General features: G+C 40.4%; 1 protein-coding gene across 2 annotated transcripts in view; it reads right to left on the reverse strand.

Annotated features, from left to right (window-relative positions):
* The window catches only part of dnajc6 (DnaJ (Hsp40) homolog, subfamily C, member 6), a 29,354-nt gene extending 15,241 nt beyond the window's left edge, over window positions 1-14,113 (reverse strand). Inside the window, exons 1-4 of one of the 2 annotated variants that reach the window (XM_034146238.1) lie at window positions 13,575-14,113; window positions 8,681-8,816; window positions 2,773-2,822; window positions 678-826 (exon numbers count right to left, since the gene is read on the reverse strand). In XM_034146238.1, the coding sequence (XP_034002129.1) occupies window positions 678-826; window positions 2,773-2,822; window positions 8,681-8,816; window positions 13,575-13,782 (543 nt within the window). In that variant the 5' untranslated portion in view covers window positions 13,783-14,113. Of the gene's footprint in view, window positions 1-677; window positions 827-2,772; window positions 2,823-8,680; window positions 8,832-13,574 lie in introns of both variants that reach the window. The other variant, XM_034146237.1, reaches the window with a different exon arrangement.

Here is a 14,113-nt window from a genome sequence, read left to right on the forward strand (position 1 = left end):
CAGATGGAAGGCTGACAGGCAGGTAGGCCATCCAGTTATTTTAGCCGGGCCGGCTAAAATGATTGGTCGTACTTTTTACAGTACTACGGCTTCCACAGATGACATTTTTTGTATGGATTTTTTGTCAAAGCACTTAAGATATTCATTGCTATCGGGATGTTTAGAGCATTCCATGGAATATAACAAAAAGTGTATCTCGAGCCGGTTTCTCAAACTTACCTACCCCACCTTTAACTCCTGAGGAATTATCTGTCTGATAAAAGTTTGTTTGTTAAAAACAGTCTGTCTGCTGTTTGGTGTTGGACAGTTAATGTACAGCGGATGCTAAAATAACTCTGTAGAGTTGTTGGGTATGACAGAGTATGAGTCAGAAGTGATACTTCTCTGAGCGTTTGGCACAACTTGCTACCGAGTGGGTGAAAAAATTATTTAATGCAGATTAAAATTAGAGGGAAAACTAATTAGAGACTTCTTTCTGAATGCTTCCATCGCTTATAAGCAAATGTAGCAATGGCCTGACTTTAAATATTAGCTGACCAAAAATAGCCGTCAAACTTCTCATATCTCACTCTAGTGTTATAATAATCTGAAGAAAAAGATATGCACCTACCAATAACTACATTTATATCAAAAACAAATACATCTGTAATGGCTTCATGAGGCAGAATCAAACTCACCCTGTTGGAGAATTTGGCACCGCGGTAGTTACGCTGTGACAGATTGAAGACAGTGTAATGGTCGGCATGGCGACTGTCGAGGAAGGAGCGAATGTCCTCTACGTGGTTCTGGTAGCCAATCTGCACTGACTCTGCTGGGTAGGTCATCACTGAAAATAAGAAGTAGAAAAATTAAGAGTTTAACCTGTTAAGCCCCAAGCCTGTTTTTCAGGTCAAAAATGACATTCCCAGAACAAATGACCATAACTTCCCTTCTAAAAGGGGTAAATTAATAATCTTTTTTCTCAAAGCAATGATAAACCTGTGAGTTGGATGTAGAAAAGTCAGAATCAATATAGAATTGTTTTATTTTAAAGTAAATTCAGATTGAACATAGTAAAAAAATGTAAATTGTAGTGTCCGTCCAAAAAGAAATCATTACTTATAGTGAAAACCACCCTTCAATGATGGGATAGTAGACTAAAAGCTTTAGGAATCCAAACTATAACATATAATAAGTACCCTGTATCAAGATTGATGCAAAACAAGTGACATTTGACCTTTTTAGAGAGGTTTAGCAAAAGATAAAACACCTCTGTGGTCATTTGGGTGTATTTGGGTGTATTTGCCATTTCTCTGGAAAGCCATTGGCCGATTTTGATGATTGACACCTCTTTTTAACCGTTAGAGCCAATAGAATTGACGGGGAGATCCTAAGTCCACATACACGTACACCATGAGGAGTGAGAGTGATGCGCACGCAGTTTGCCCAAACCGAAAGCTACGTTACACTCTGAAAATTGAAATTGCCATAAATATGAAGATGGATTATCAGTAATCATTTCAAAGTGACACAGACACATTGGATTAAGCATTGGATTAACCTTCAGCAGCGTTTTTATCGTTTTGATGCCATTGAACACAACTTTTGATCAGAACAACAGCAAAGGTAAGACTAATCCTGTTTTTGTTCCGTAAAGTTACGTTGTGTGATGTCTGGGTTTGCTTCCCTTGCCGCAAGTTTTGATCGCAGTGATGATACTTATATTTCTGGGATCTGTGGAATCTCAGCTTGCTAGCTGATATCTTGTTTGTGCAGATCCAATAAGTAATTAAGTATTTATACGGTGAGTTCTGTGCTAAGTGCGTTAGCATTTTTTCGCTAAGGGCTAATTCAGAGGCTCGGCGTTAGACTTGTGTTTCGTTTAACTAAAAATGGTTCATATCGTCAGTTAGCTGAGTTTCTTCCCATTAAATGGATATGACACATTCATTCGTTTGTTAAATGTTAAGAAGCCCTCAGACGCTGTTTCTTGCAAGATGTTGCGTTTTGGGGCTTAACAGGTTTTAATGCACTGTTGCAGATGATTATATACACAATGTAGATAATAGCCTCACACTCAATGTCCATCTTCAATTCTTCTCTACAGTTATTCTACAATAAGTCAATTGAAATGTGGAGAGTGGACCAACATTGACACACGACTATCCGTGGCCAGACACAAAGCATTGTGGGATAGAAGCCCTCAGGGGACAATTGTCCAGCTGACTATGCTTTCCAAAGGACACACTGCTACTTCCTACTCAAACGCATGTGGAACTAGAAGTGAGTATTGAAATAAGGGACATTTCTGTGAATGTGTTTATGCTTATGTGTACATTAGGTTAATACAGGGTCACATGACACATGTCTAGCTTATCATCTATAAAGCATTTCTACATTATACATTTTTAAGAACCTAAGCTTTTAACTCTGAGAATTTGGAAATGGCCAAACAATTTTAAGCCATGTATGTCCATGCACTAATTAGCATTTAGAAATGTTTGAATATAAATCAAATGAAAGTTTTTGGGTTGAACATAGTCCTAAAGAAATATTTGCTGATTAAAATATTAAAAAAAAACGTAAGACATCTATGTACCAGATTCTTGATAATTTAGTCGTGGGAGGTTTTTTTTTCTCCTAGTAATTACTTCAAATTGTAACATTTCAATGTCTTTAAAGTGAAATTATTTTAATTGAGAGTTTTGGACTCTGATTTATTATTTCTTGTGAAGAGATTATCCAAACGCACAGCTCACAAAAAATCTATTTCGTAAAACCAAATATGTTTACCTATGATCCTTGATGTGATGTAGGCAATGTCTAGCTCCCCTTTTGTGTACCTGCAACAAAGAAACACATATTTGAATTATTTTGAATGTTTGTCCATGCACTTGACATGACAAAATATCAACTCACACATTTATTGCAGGTAAACTATTAAACAGCAGGCACATTTGTTGGTGGTTTTCACACATTTTAGGCATTTAGTCAAAGGATGCTCTATCCTTGAAACATATCTTATCAAACAGAGGAAATCAATGCATGCCGAGCATGTAAAAGGTCAATCCACCTCTGCATCAGGCTACATGTCATGTATACACAAGTTATTCTCCTCAGCATGCTTCAGAGCAGATGCTTCCCCACATTAGGCTGCACTGACCAGGATCAAAGCGGTACCATATGTGAATTCTTCAATTGAGAACCATTGCCTTTTATAGCTAAATTTAGCTGTTCCATATGGAGTTTTCTTTTAAACTGAGAGCAGCTGCAGTGCAGACACAACTAATCCACTGCTGCTGCACCATGGAAGTGAATGACTGCAGGAAAATTGTCTTATTTTTTGTAATATAAGTACATTTTTATATTCTTTCTCAAAAACATTTGTACCCAGCAGTAACACATAGCTCAGCTTCCCGCTTTCCTGCAATTATCATGCAAAACCAGGCTAATGTGAATCAAATTGAGTTGACTTGTTGCCTACTGTGAAAATCCCCTTAGCAGGGCTGATCAGGGCCAACGACCTCTGTGTGGTCATGGAGGAGTGCCATATGGCACTGATGCATTCCTAGACCTGGTTATGTAATGCACTGCTACTTAAAGACAGCAGCTAATATAACAAACTGAGCCATCAGAGCTGTTTAGTCTATTAAAGTCATTTGACCACCGTTCAGTTAAAATGCAGCCTGCAAGTTTCACATATTGACATTAAAGGTGAATATCTGGACTGTATATATACTCATATTAAGGCCAGTACACAGATAACCTTTCCTAACCATAAATTGATGTTACAAAATACAAAGAAGAGTATTTGTAGAAACTGCCTTAATTTCCTTGTTTTATGTTGTTAGACATATATTCCACAAATCTGCAGTTTTATCGACTTATCTCCGGAAATAGCTTGTTGGCTATTAAAGGAGAGATTAAGTCAAGTGTCAGGTAGGTTTAAAAGGTGATGGCCAATAGTCACGAAGTATGCAAATGAGCAGCCTCACTGATCTCATTAAGTTAGAGCTGCAGCCAATGAACATGTACTGCAAGGTGTGGTGCAGGAAATGAAATAGTCAGGAAGGACACAACTGGAAAGAAGGGCAAAGCTGACACTGGGGAATCTTCTCCTTTCTGTTAATCAAGGTAGCCACTATACTGTCTCAGGCCAATGTACACATTTTAAGCATGTGTTATGTGTCTGACTCTTCTTACCTTCACTGATGTTGACTCTACAGTATGTGTATTATAACTGGCAATATCAATAATGCAAGTAATTTAAATAAAGTCAATCTCTCTTTTGAACACTTTTACATTCTACCTTTGATATACCTTTCTTGTTGGTGGTATCTCACTTTGTTTGTAATCACTATAATTCAATTGTCCTTAACCTTTTATTGGAAAAAGTGTGTTTTGCTGTAAGCTAAACACACCAAGCACACCTGTAATTACATCCATGAGGGTAAAGTGAAAACACACACACACACACACACACACACACACACACACACACACACACACACACACACACACACACACACACACACACACACACACACACACACACACACACACAAAAGCAGTTACCAACAGGCACCACAGTGCCTGTTGTTTATGGTTCTTACTGGAAAGCAAACATTACAAGCATCAAAGCAATTGTAGGCCCGATTACAGCAGCAGAGAGGTCTCCACTTATCTTAAGTGACTATAAACACACAAACACACACACACACACACACACACACACACACACACACACACACACACACACACACACACACACACACACACACACACACTCAAACAAACACAGTGTAATGGCGCGTTTCCACTACAACGCGGAGCACGGTTTAAGAGGGCTGTGACGTCAGCGGCCCGTTTTTGGTTGCGTTTCCACTTGGCCTAGTACCGGCCGGTGGGTCCTAATTCACAGTTTTTCTGGCCTCATAAAATCGTGGGTCTAGGGCCAGAGACAACGAGGCTGAGTATGCTAAACTAGAGAGAGAATCGCTGGCAAGGGGGCTACAACTACAACAAGATGGACATATTTGACCGTGATTTAATTGTAATACACGTTTCAAAATGATGCCGAAGTAACAACATACTGATACCGGTTAGTAAAAACCATGAATTAATGCTTTGACAAGTCTGCAGACAGACGGCAGGCGAAAAACCTTTTAAAATGCGTGTTTTCTAAATGGAGATTGGCTAAGCTAACGCAGTATATGCTCCGACCGTCCACACTCACAACAACGGCCTATACAGACATAAATAAAGCAGCGACTGTATTCGCCATGACACAGGCAGTCTGTGGTTTGTACTTGTTTAACTTTTGTCTAGTTTCTGAACAGATATGAGGAGCTGTGAGCTCTGAGTGCTAACAGCTAACGGCTGTGTTGTTTTTCTGGGGTTCTCATTGAAGATGACGTCACGGCTCCGCCTACACTGCGTTACTCTAGATACTACCCCAGTTCCTAAACTGTAATGGAAATGCGCCATAAAGTGAGCCAGTCCTAACGAGGCCTAGCCATACTGAGCGAGGCCGAGCGAGGCCGTGTAGTGGAAATGCGCCATAAGTGGGCTACATCCCAGTAGATATTAGATTGGAGTTTTCTACATTCCCTCCATACTTCCCTCAAAACGTCTTCATTGTGTTGCCGTTTTGATATTATAGATTTACATTAATGTTGCATTGTTATTGACAGTTTAAAGTAGAAAATAGCAACCAATACATTTATTGGGTTGACAAAAAGTCACTAATGAAATAGGGACAAATGACAAATGAGAAGTGAGAGAGAGATGAATGTGTGTCTGGTGGGGGGCGTTGCAGGCACACTTGCCAACCTTGAGACCTCAGCAATCGGGAGCATTTAAAACCACCGCGGGGGGGGGGGGGGGGGGGGGGGGGGGGGGGGGGGGGGGGGGGGGTGCTAGTGGATCGCCGGAGCTGTATTAGATTAACATTAACATGCTTATTGTAGTTGTAAGTGCACTGCCTTGCGGCCTGTAGCACCATAATATGTATTTTACAGGAAAGGAGTGAGCAGAGGGTAGAATTGTCGATTCTTGTTCTGTTTGCTGTGACTATCTTCCTCACCCTCTCAGACTTTCAGTTGCGCGCGCTGCGCTACCATGGAAACCAAACAATGGTGTAGCTGTATTAAAGTCCGAGTGGAAACAGTCCTGAGTAAATCTGATTTTGTCAGAAATCGGGAGAAATGCGGGAGAAATATGACCCCGGGAGGAAACCGGGAGAGGGCAATGAAATCCGGAGTCTCCCGCGAAAATCGGGAGGGTTGGCAAGTATGGTTGCAGGGTGTCTGGGAGCAGACTTAGGACACTACGCCTTTCACAAAACCACATCGCCCATGTGTTTCTCACAGACAGAGGAAAAAACACAGCTGAGCGTTGTTGACGGATAGGTTTTCCTGCAAATATTCTGTTCAGCCAGGTAAACAAACAAGCAAGCTGCTTTAAATAATTCAGCTTCAGCCTTTTGCCTGGAATATAGATGAGAGGGAAGCAGAGAGGGAAGCAGAGAGGAGCGATTGAAGTTGAGTTGGGGTAGAGGCACTGGTTAATAACTGAGCTTAAGGGATTTAGTTTTGTATCAAGTTTGCTCAGGGGAATTTTCATTGAAGTCTTTGAACACATGATAAACTTGGACGAAAAAGTTGGTTTAAGACACACACATTAAATTGAAAGAAAGTCTGCTAGCATAGGAAACCTTCAAGCGGCAAACAAATACCCTTCTATATGAAACAGAACATTATGTTATCTCGAGACATTTTGCCAAAGGGGTAAACAAAGAATGATTTTTTTGTACTACAATAACAATCAGGGCCAGGCCACAACAAACTATAACGTATCTAAAATAGTCAATAAAAACAGTGGAGTTGCAGACAGTAAAAGGGAGACAATGAGCTGTACACAACCCCATTCATATTACACGTATGCATTAGTAGTTTTAAATTGTTAAAATGTTTAAAAGGTGGACTAAAGTATAAACATAATAAAATAAAATAAGCGAGAAAGGACATTAGAACATAAAAACATTAGAAAGAGACAGATGGAGCAGTCTTGTTTACAGAGTGCTGCCAACCTCATAGGAATTCGTCATTAGATCCTGCATCTCTTTCATATCTCTCTAAACAACTGCTGACTTTGGTTCATGGAGCAACATAGGAAAGCCACCAATGACAGTCAATGAGCACTTGTCATTGGCGCAGGAAAAAATCATGATACTACGTCTATATAATCCACCCAGCATGCTTGAAGCTGCTCTGTAGATCTACTAGATAGTCAGCCGGTAGCTCAGTTAACAGCGTGTTGATTTATTTATGAGGGCAATAAAGCATATAGTGCTACCTCTACCTCTGGAAACAACTTGTGTTTTTAGAGTCATCTTTTCTGTCCTTCAATCTGGGAATACATGTATTAAATATGATGTAAACAACAGCATGATCAACTCTTAGTGTCAGATCACAGCTGGATAGTTAATGTAGAAAGGGGATCATAAAAAAGAAAATTCAAAGTGTACTGCCCTAAACTACAGTACACATTAGTCTACCTCTGCCCATCTACCTTTCCTTTCTGAGGCTTTTAGTGAGTTGCCACGGTAGCCTCCCTCCCACCACCCCATTATCACAACCACCCACTCACACATACTGTACATACACACAAACACACACACAGGGCCCTAATGAAATGAATCCTTCTGTATCAGCAGTGCACTGGCTGTTTGGCACAATGAACCACCATGAATAATTCAGCCAGGAGAGGAGAAGGCAAAGAGAGGCGAGAAGGAAATGTGATGAGAGGTGAGAAACAGCCGAAAAACGACGGGGGACGGAATGACAGAAGAGTGGGAGTTTGTTGAGATGTTAGCAGCAGAGGAGGGGAGACACAACGGTCAAGCTTGCTGAGTCAGAGAGGAGCTGTGTGTTTCTGCCAGCACAGAGGCCCCTTTGTGCTGCCCTGTGCAGATGCCTGTGCACAAACACACTGGGACGACCGAGCCGTGTCAGACTCTGCTGCCTCCCTCTTTCCCTCCACTCATCCACACTGCTCTCTTTCACTTTTGAAGCTATTTCCAGACTAACTTCACAATGTAATCAACAGCTGAAACAACGCTACATTAGAAGTCACAACATTTGATATATACTGTATATATAACATTCAAGAATATGAACTAGGTTTCTGAATACCATTCAATGTTCATTAGTCAAAATAGGAGTCAAGATGTGATAACATATCCAGCTGTGCTCAAGTTTATGAGCTAGGTTTCTGAACACCATTCAATGATCATTACTCTTACTTTGACAAGAGTCAAGATGTGTTAAAATGTCCACCGCTGTGCAGTGTGACTGTTTTGCATTATTTTATAAACTACTCCAAATGTTATAATATCGCTTCCCACATGGGGTTTCTTTCGTAAAAAACGAGATTAGTCTTTATGCCAGACTATATGATATCAATAACAAGCGTTTCAGATACATTGAATGCCTGCTAATCTACACTGTAAATAAAGTTGAAAAAACCTGGCACTTTTATAGAAACATCAGATTTAAATGTAGGTACACAATTCTGTGATCACATAGTGTAATTAGTAGAGACAAACAGGGACACCAAAACAAAAGCTTTATATGGCAGAAGGTAACAGTGAGTGCTAAGCCATAGTGCAGTTCATGTGTATAATGAAGCGGTAACTTACGTGGCCACCTGATGCATGACCTTGGTGGAGGTGTCCTTCAGAGTGTCCTTCAAGTTGTCCTTGAAGTTGCTGAAGAACTTGCCGGCTCCTCCCTTCACCATATCCAACAGTCCTCCGCCATAATTGGCATCCATTTCTGGGGACAAACGAACTTTCAGAAATTAAGAAGAAAATTCTCAGACACACACACACCAAGGATGCAAAACAGAGAGACACACTTTAATTGTAAATGGCAACAAAATAGACTTTTGGAAAAAGGGGTAAGAGGGGATCAGTGGCTTGCTAAAGGACACTTCAACACTATCTGTAGGAGTCAGGGGTCTACTTACTGAGGCAATATGAGTCACTGTACATGAATGTGTAGATGTGAAGGAATGATGGACAAGGACAAAAGAGACACACAAATAAATGCATACCATCTGGACTTTGTGTCCGTGTGTGTGTGTGTGTGTGAGATCTTACTTTTAGCCATGATATGTGATCTGACTCATGTTTGAACCTTAGATATCCAGTCGATGGTTGGAACAGATCCAAGAGTCTTATATTAGTCAGCACCCCTTAGGAAAATTAAGATTTTCTCTCTTCCTCTCTCTCTTTTTCTATCCCTCCTCTTCATATATCTGTATTACTGGTATACCAATTCTGGGAGTTAGATAACCTTTGTGAAACAATTGAGGGGCACACTTTGGTGGATTTTAACAGCTGACTTTCACACTCACAAAGACATTACAAACACCGTCTGTTAGGAAATCAGCTGGCTGCTTGGACGACTTTCCTGATTAATCATAAACAGTCACTGCTTATTACTCGTTCACTACTTGCCTACTCTTGATCCCTCCAATCCTCTCTCTTTCCATGTCTGAATCCCTCCATCCCATTCCCAAAATGTGACTCACTTCACAGGCACTGAAATGTGTGACGGGGATTAATATTTTCTTGAAAAAATAAAGCTCCTGCTTGTTAAACTTATACAGCATATGATCCCCTGAAAATTCCAAAACTCAAGTGGTGCTTTGCCAAATGCATACAAGAAAACTCCTGTTAACTGAAGAGGCACTCAAAAAGTGTTATATGAACTTGAGATGTGGAGTTTGAAGGTTATAAAAATGTCAGTGGTGCAGTTCTAGACATGGAGGATCTGACGTAAGCTATTGCATCATGGGAACTGTAGTGTCATTTATTTTGTTAATATGAAAAAGACTATAGGATAAGATGTCTTCAGTTTAATAAAGGTACAGTGACCCTTTAAATGACTTCTGTACATCAACAGATAATAAACAAAGAGAATAAAAACATTACAAAAATAGCCTCATCATCACCTTTATCATAGTTTTTTAAATAGTATATTATAGTTATACTTTAACTGAAGAGAACTAAAACAACATTAAAGCCGGAGTTACAGTATGACATTTTTACATGGAAACAGGAGAGCGGAGGAACATCATAAAAAGGACCAAAAGATATTTCAAGTCTAGTGCGGCACAACTGTTTGCTGTTAAACCTTGAAACCCTAAGCTGACAGCAGGCCTCGTTTTTCACATCCTGTAAAACTGTGTAGCAAAGATGAACTGTCTTTTGAACTGTTTTTGAGACAGACATTTCATCTTTATTTATCCATAAAGCATAAACTGTCAACGCTTTTTAAGAGAAAAATAAAGGGAAGGTAACATGCTGCAAAGCTCGCAAATAAGAAACATGTTCTTTGTTGTTTATTTGCTAAACTGCTGACTGTATTTAACTTCTAAGTTGTTAATTTGTTGATTGCATCCTGGGCTAATGCCATACAATCACCATTTAACCTTAATTTGCAGAAGGTTAGATTAGTAGATCAATATCACTCTCCTGTCTGCACACTAATATAAAGCTACAGCCACAAGCTGGTTAGCCTAGCTTTGTAAAAAGACATGGGAAAACAGCTTATATGGCTCTGTCCAAAAGTAACAAAATCCACTTAACAGCACCCCTGAAGAACATTAATTAACCTAATTAATCCAGATTAAAAAATAAAGTCTGAAGGCAGATTTTATTACCTTTGAACCTATCAAGGCTAACTGATTCCTCCTGTTTCCAGCCTAATGCTCATCTAAGTAAACCAGCTGCAAGATGTAATTAGATCTATACTGTGCATACATGAGAGTGATAGCAATCTTCCTATCTAGCTGGAAAGCTTCCCCTTGCATTTCTCTCATTTCAAATGTAAATGTTGCTCTATTTTAACCTCCTTACTATGCAAATTCCCCAGTTGGTGAGCATGACGGGACGTATTAGGGAAACCTGGATCCTGCTCTGCATCAAAACCGACCTGGAACTGCCAATCATGTTCAGATATTTGCTCAGGTAAAGAGGCATCTGGTTTGATAAAGGAACAAGCGTGCTTCAAAAAGAGAGCTGTTTGTAAAAAAATGCGGCCAAACCCACTAATACATCCACCCTCCTCAAATGCATCTTTTTGCTTTCACCAACAGCTGAGAGGGAGAGCGACAATTATTCCTCCAACAATATCTTGGTTGGTGTGAATGACACAGGATGCACCACACAAAAATAAAGCTTGACCAGCAAACACACTGCACATGGCTGTATCTCAGTGCTGCTACTGTACACTGCACCGGGCCTTGTTGTGTCCTGGAGAAGAATGACTGCACCTTAAACCCAGGACTGAAACCTGCTCAATATAGATGCTGCTGATGAGACAAGAAGTGTAGGAATAATAATGTTCTACTAAACAGCTTGACCAGAGGAAGATTCCACTGCATTCAATGGCAAGCCAACTAATGCATGCTACCAAACACATGACACGCTGGTAAAAGAAGAAGAAAACTGTAAGGGACCAAAAGAGGTCAAACATTCCGGTTTTCACAAGAAATAAGATTAAGATTATAAAATAGGATTCACGGAAGTTCCACTAAGTTATATCTGAGTTTTATTTTCATGTTTTCTTTCTCTTGTCACAATTACCCTATGAATCCTTATATTTGTTGTGGATCTCATTGGGACAGATTATATAAAATAGCTAGCTTCTAACTTGATAACATTGGGCTAGGTCTGCTAAAAAACCTGGTCATATAGTCAACTTAATTATCGTTTAAAAAAAAAAAAAATCCTTTTCAAATAACTGGACTTGATTTGATTATCTTTTAACAGTATTTTCTTTTTTTACCTTTCATTATGAAACTGGTCTGCTATGTTGTATTGTCTCATTTTCCTAACTGTATTGTTTACCATCCTGATGATACTGTATAAATAATTATAATTTTGCTCTCTAAATGTATGCTCTCCTGTACTGTATGTCACACGCTTTGTCTGTATTATATGTTGTATTTATTTCTCTGCAAATCTGTGTGAATGTGTTCACTCTGTGTCTGCGGCCAGATGGATGTGGGAGTGTGCAGACTGCTGAGCCAGTTACAGTGACAAACAGTGCTAAAACAGACACCAGAGGGAGGCTCTGGTACAGTCTCCATCAGGTAATACAGCAGAGAGCCTGGCCACAGTGTGAGAGAGCGGGGCATCAACAGAACAGAGAGCTCTGGGCTTTTCCAGAAAGATCAATGAATGTGTCTACCTTAGAGTGCCAACCTTTAGCCCTCAGTATCAGGCTGTGTGTGAACTGGACAGATGGATACATAGACAGGTACAGGCACACTCATACATGAAAGAGACCCTCCATAAGGCCTGGCAAACCAGACAGACATCTGACACTTGATCCCCCTCCTCCACCCTCCCCCAACCCCAATCCCCTTTCCTCATTGACCCTCCTCATCCAGCTTCTTTTGTTTCACACCACTGTTCATCCCTAGAGGCTGGCTGTCTGCACAGAGCACTGCACAAAGGCACAACAGACTTAAACGTTAAATACCAAAAGTAAAATACTTCCTTATTATCCTTCCTTTATTACAAATCCAATAATTATATGTAATGCATATAAGCAGTAGTGCTTTTGGGGGGGGGGGAATCCCTTTCTCATTGGAAAAAACACAATACTTTATGATAAAAACAGATTTTGAACCAATAACATTTGCCAATTCCTCAGGTAAATGGTAGACCTAAATGTAAAAAGTAATCATTTTAATGAAAGCAATGTAATTTGATACTTTTATTTACTTTCTTGATTCTTTTTTACCGTGGCAGCAGTGCAGAGGAGTGTTGGTGACAGCATTGGGCACAGTAGTGGCATCATTCAACTATTCTTCCCAAGAGGCTGTTTTACAGATCTCAATTAGTAATAAGGTGTCATATCAAATGAGCAATTATGACTGAATTCAATAAAGCATGAGGATTTGCCATCAGATTAATGATAAACAGATAGAAGTTGTAATTGGATACATTAAGCTTATTATCCATTATGGCCAGTTGACTAAACTTCAGTACTGAGAGTATTTCGTGCATAATATGTACTCTCTTATCGTTAGTGCTACACGGTTTCCCTCTTAAAGACCATAAGATAAAGTAAATGAGAAATGGAATTAGGTTATCTGGGTATTTTGTATACATATGCTTTCATATTTAGTTTTCACATTATCTTTTTGACACATCTAAAACATACCACTACATCTAGTTTGAACTGTGTGTCAAATGCATTGGTCATCTTTTAAGACTATGTACAGGACTGGTTAGCAACACATATTTAGACATTTTGGACCAAAGGTCCTAAACCGTTCTGCATTTAGCCCAATTCAGCCATATAGGTGGAGTCTGGGGGCCACTATGAGCCCTGTTCATAATAATTATTATGCTATTATAGTATACTTCACTATTGTTAGCCATTGTGTTGTCCACTGCTACCCTTACACCAGGACAGTTGCAGGCCACATTAATACGTAGTCATCACATTTTACTCAAGCACTGACCACGTCAGCGTACAATGCCATCCAAGTAGCCGGCGGCGGTCTCTTACCTGAGCTGTCCATGGTGCTGCAGTCCTCCTCTCTCAGCGGGCCCGCCTTCGGTCCTAGGGTGGCCGATACTGAGCCTGCGATGGTGGCGCTGCCGCTGCTGCTGCTCCCTCTTCCGACACTGAAGCTATCTCCGCCACTATCGACCAACTGCAAAGATTCATAGCCATCGTAACTGGTCTTTTTCTTGTAGGCCCCCAGCAAGCTCATTACCGAAGCACACAAAAAAGAAAATTAAAGACAAAAGAAGCTCCAAAGACGTAAAGGGCTACGCCGCGCCGTCACCGCAAGCACCGCCAGCACTGCTGCTACTACTGCCGCTGGGTGCACCACATGTCCGGGGACGAGAGGACGACAGGTCGCCTCTGTTTTCTGGTGAGAAATATCCTGCCCGGTGGTCTCTCTCCCTCACTCTCTCGCTCCCCCTTCTCTCTCTCCCTCTCTGTCTCTGTCTATCGCCTCCTCTTTTCTCAGCAGCACCGCATTTTACTACGACGCTTTTGCTGCTGCTGCTGCTGACGCTTTAGTCGGCTGAGTAAAA

The sequence above is a fragment of the Trematomus bernacchii genome, unplaced genomic scaffold (genome assembly GCF_902827165.1).
Source record: "Trematomus bernacchii unplaced genomic scaffold, fTreBer1.1, whole genome shotgun sequence".
Lineage (NCBI taxonomy): Eukaryota > Metazoa > Chordata > Actinopteri > Perciformes > Nototheniidae > Trematomus > Trematomus bernacchii.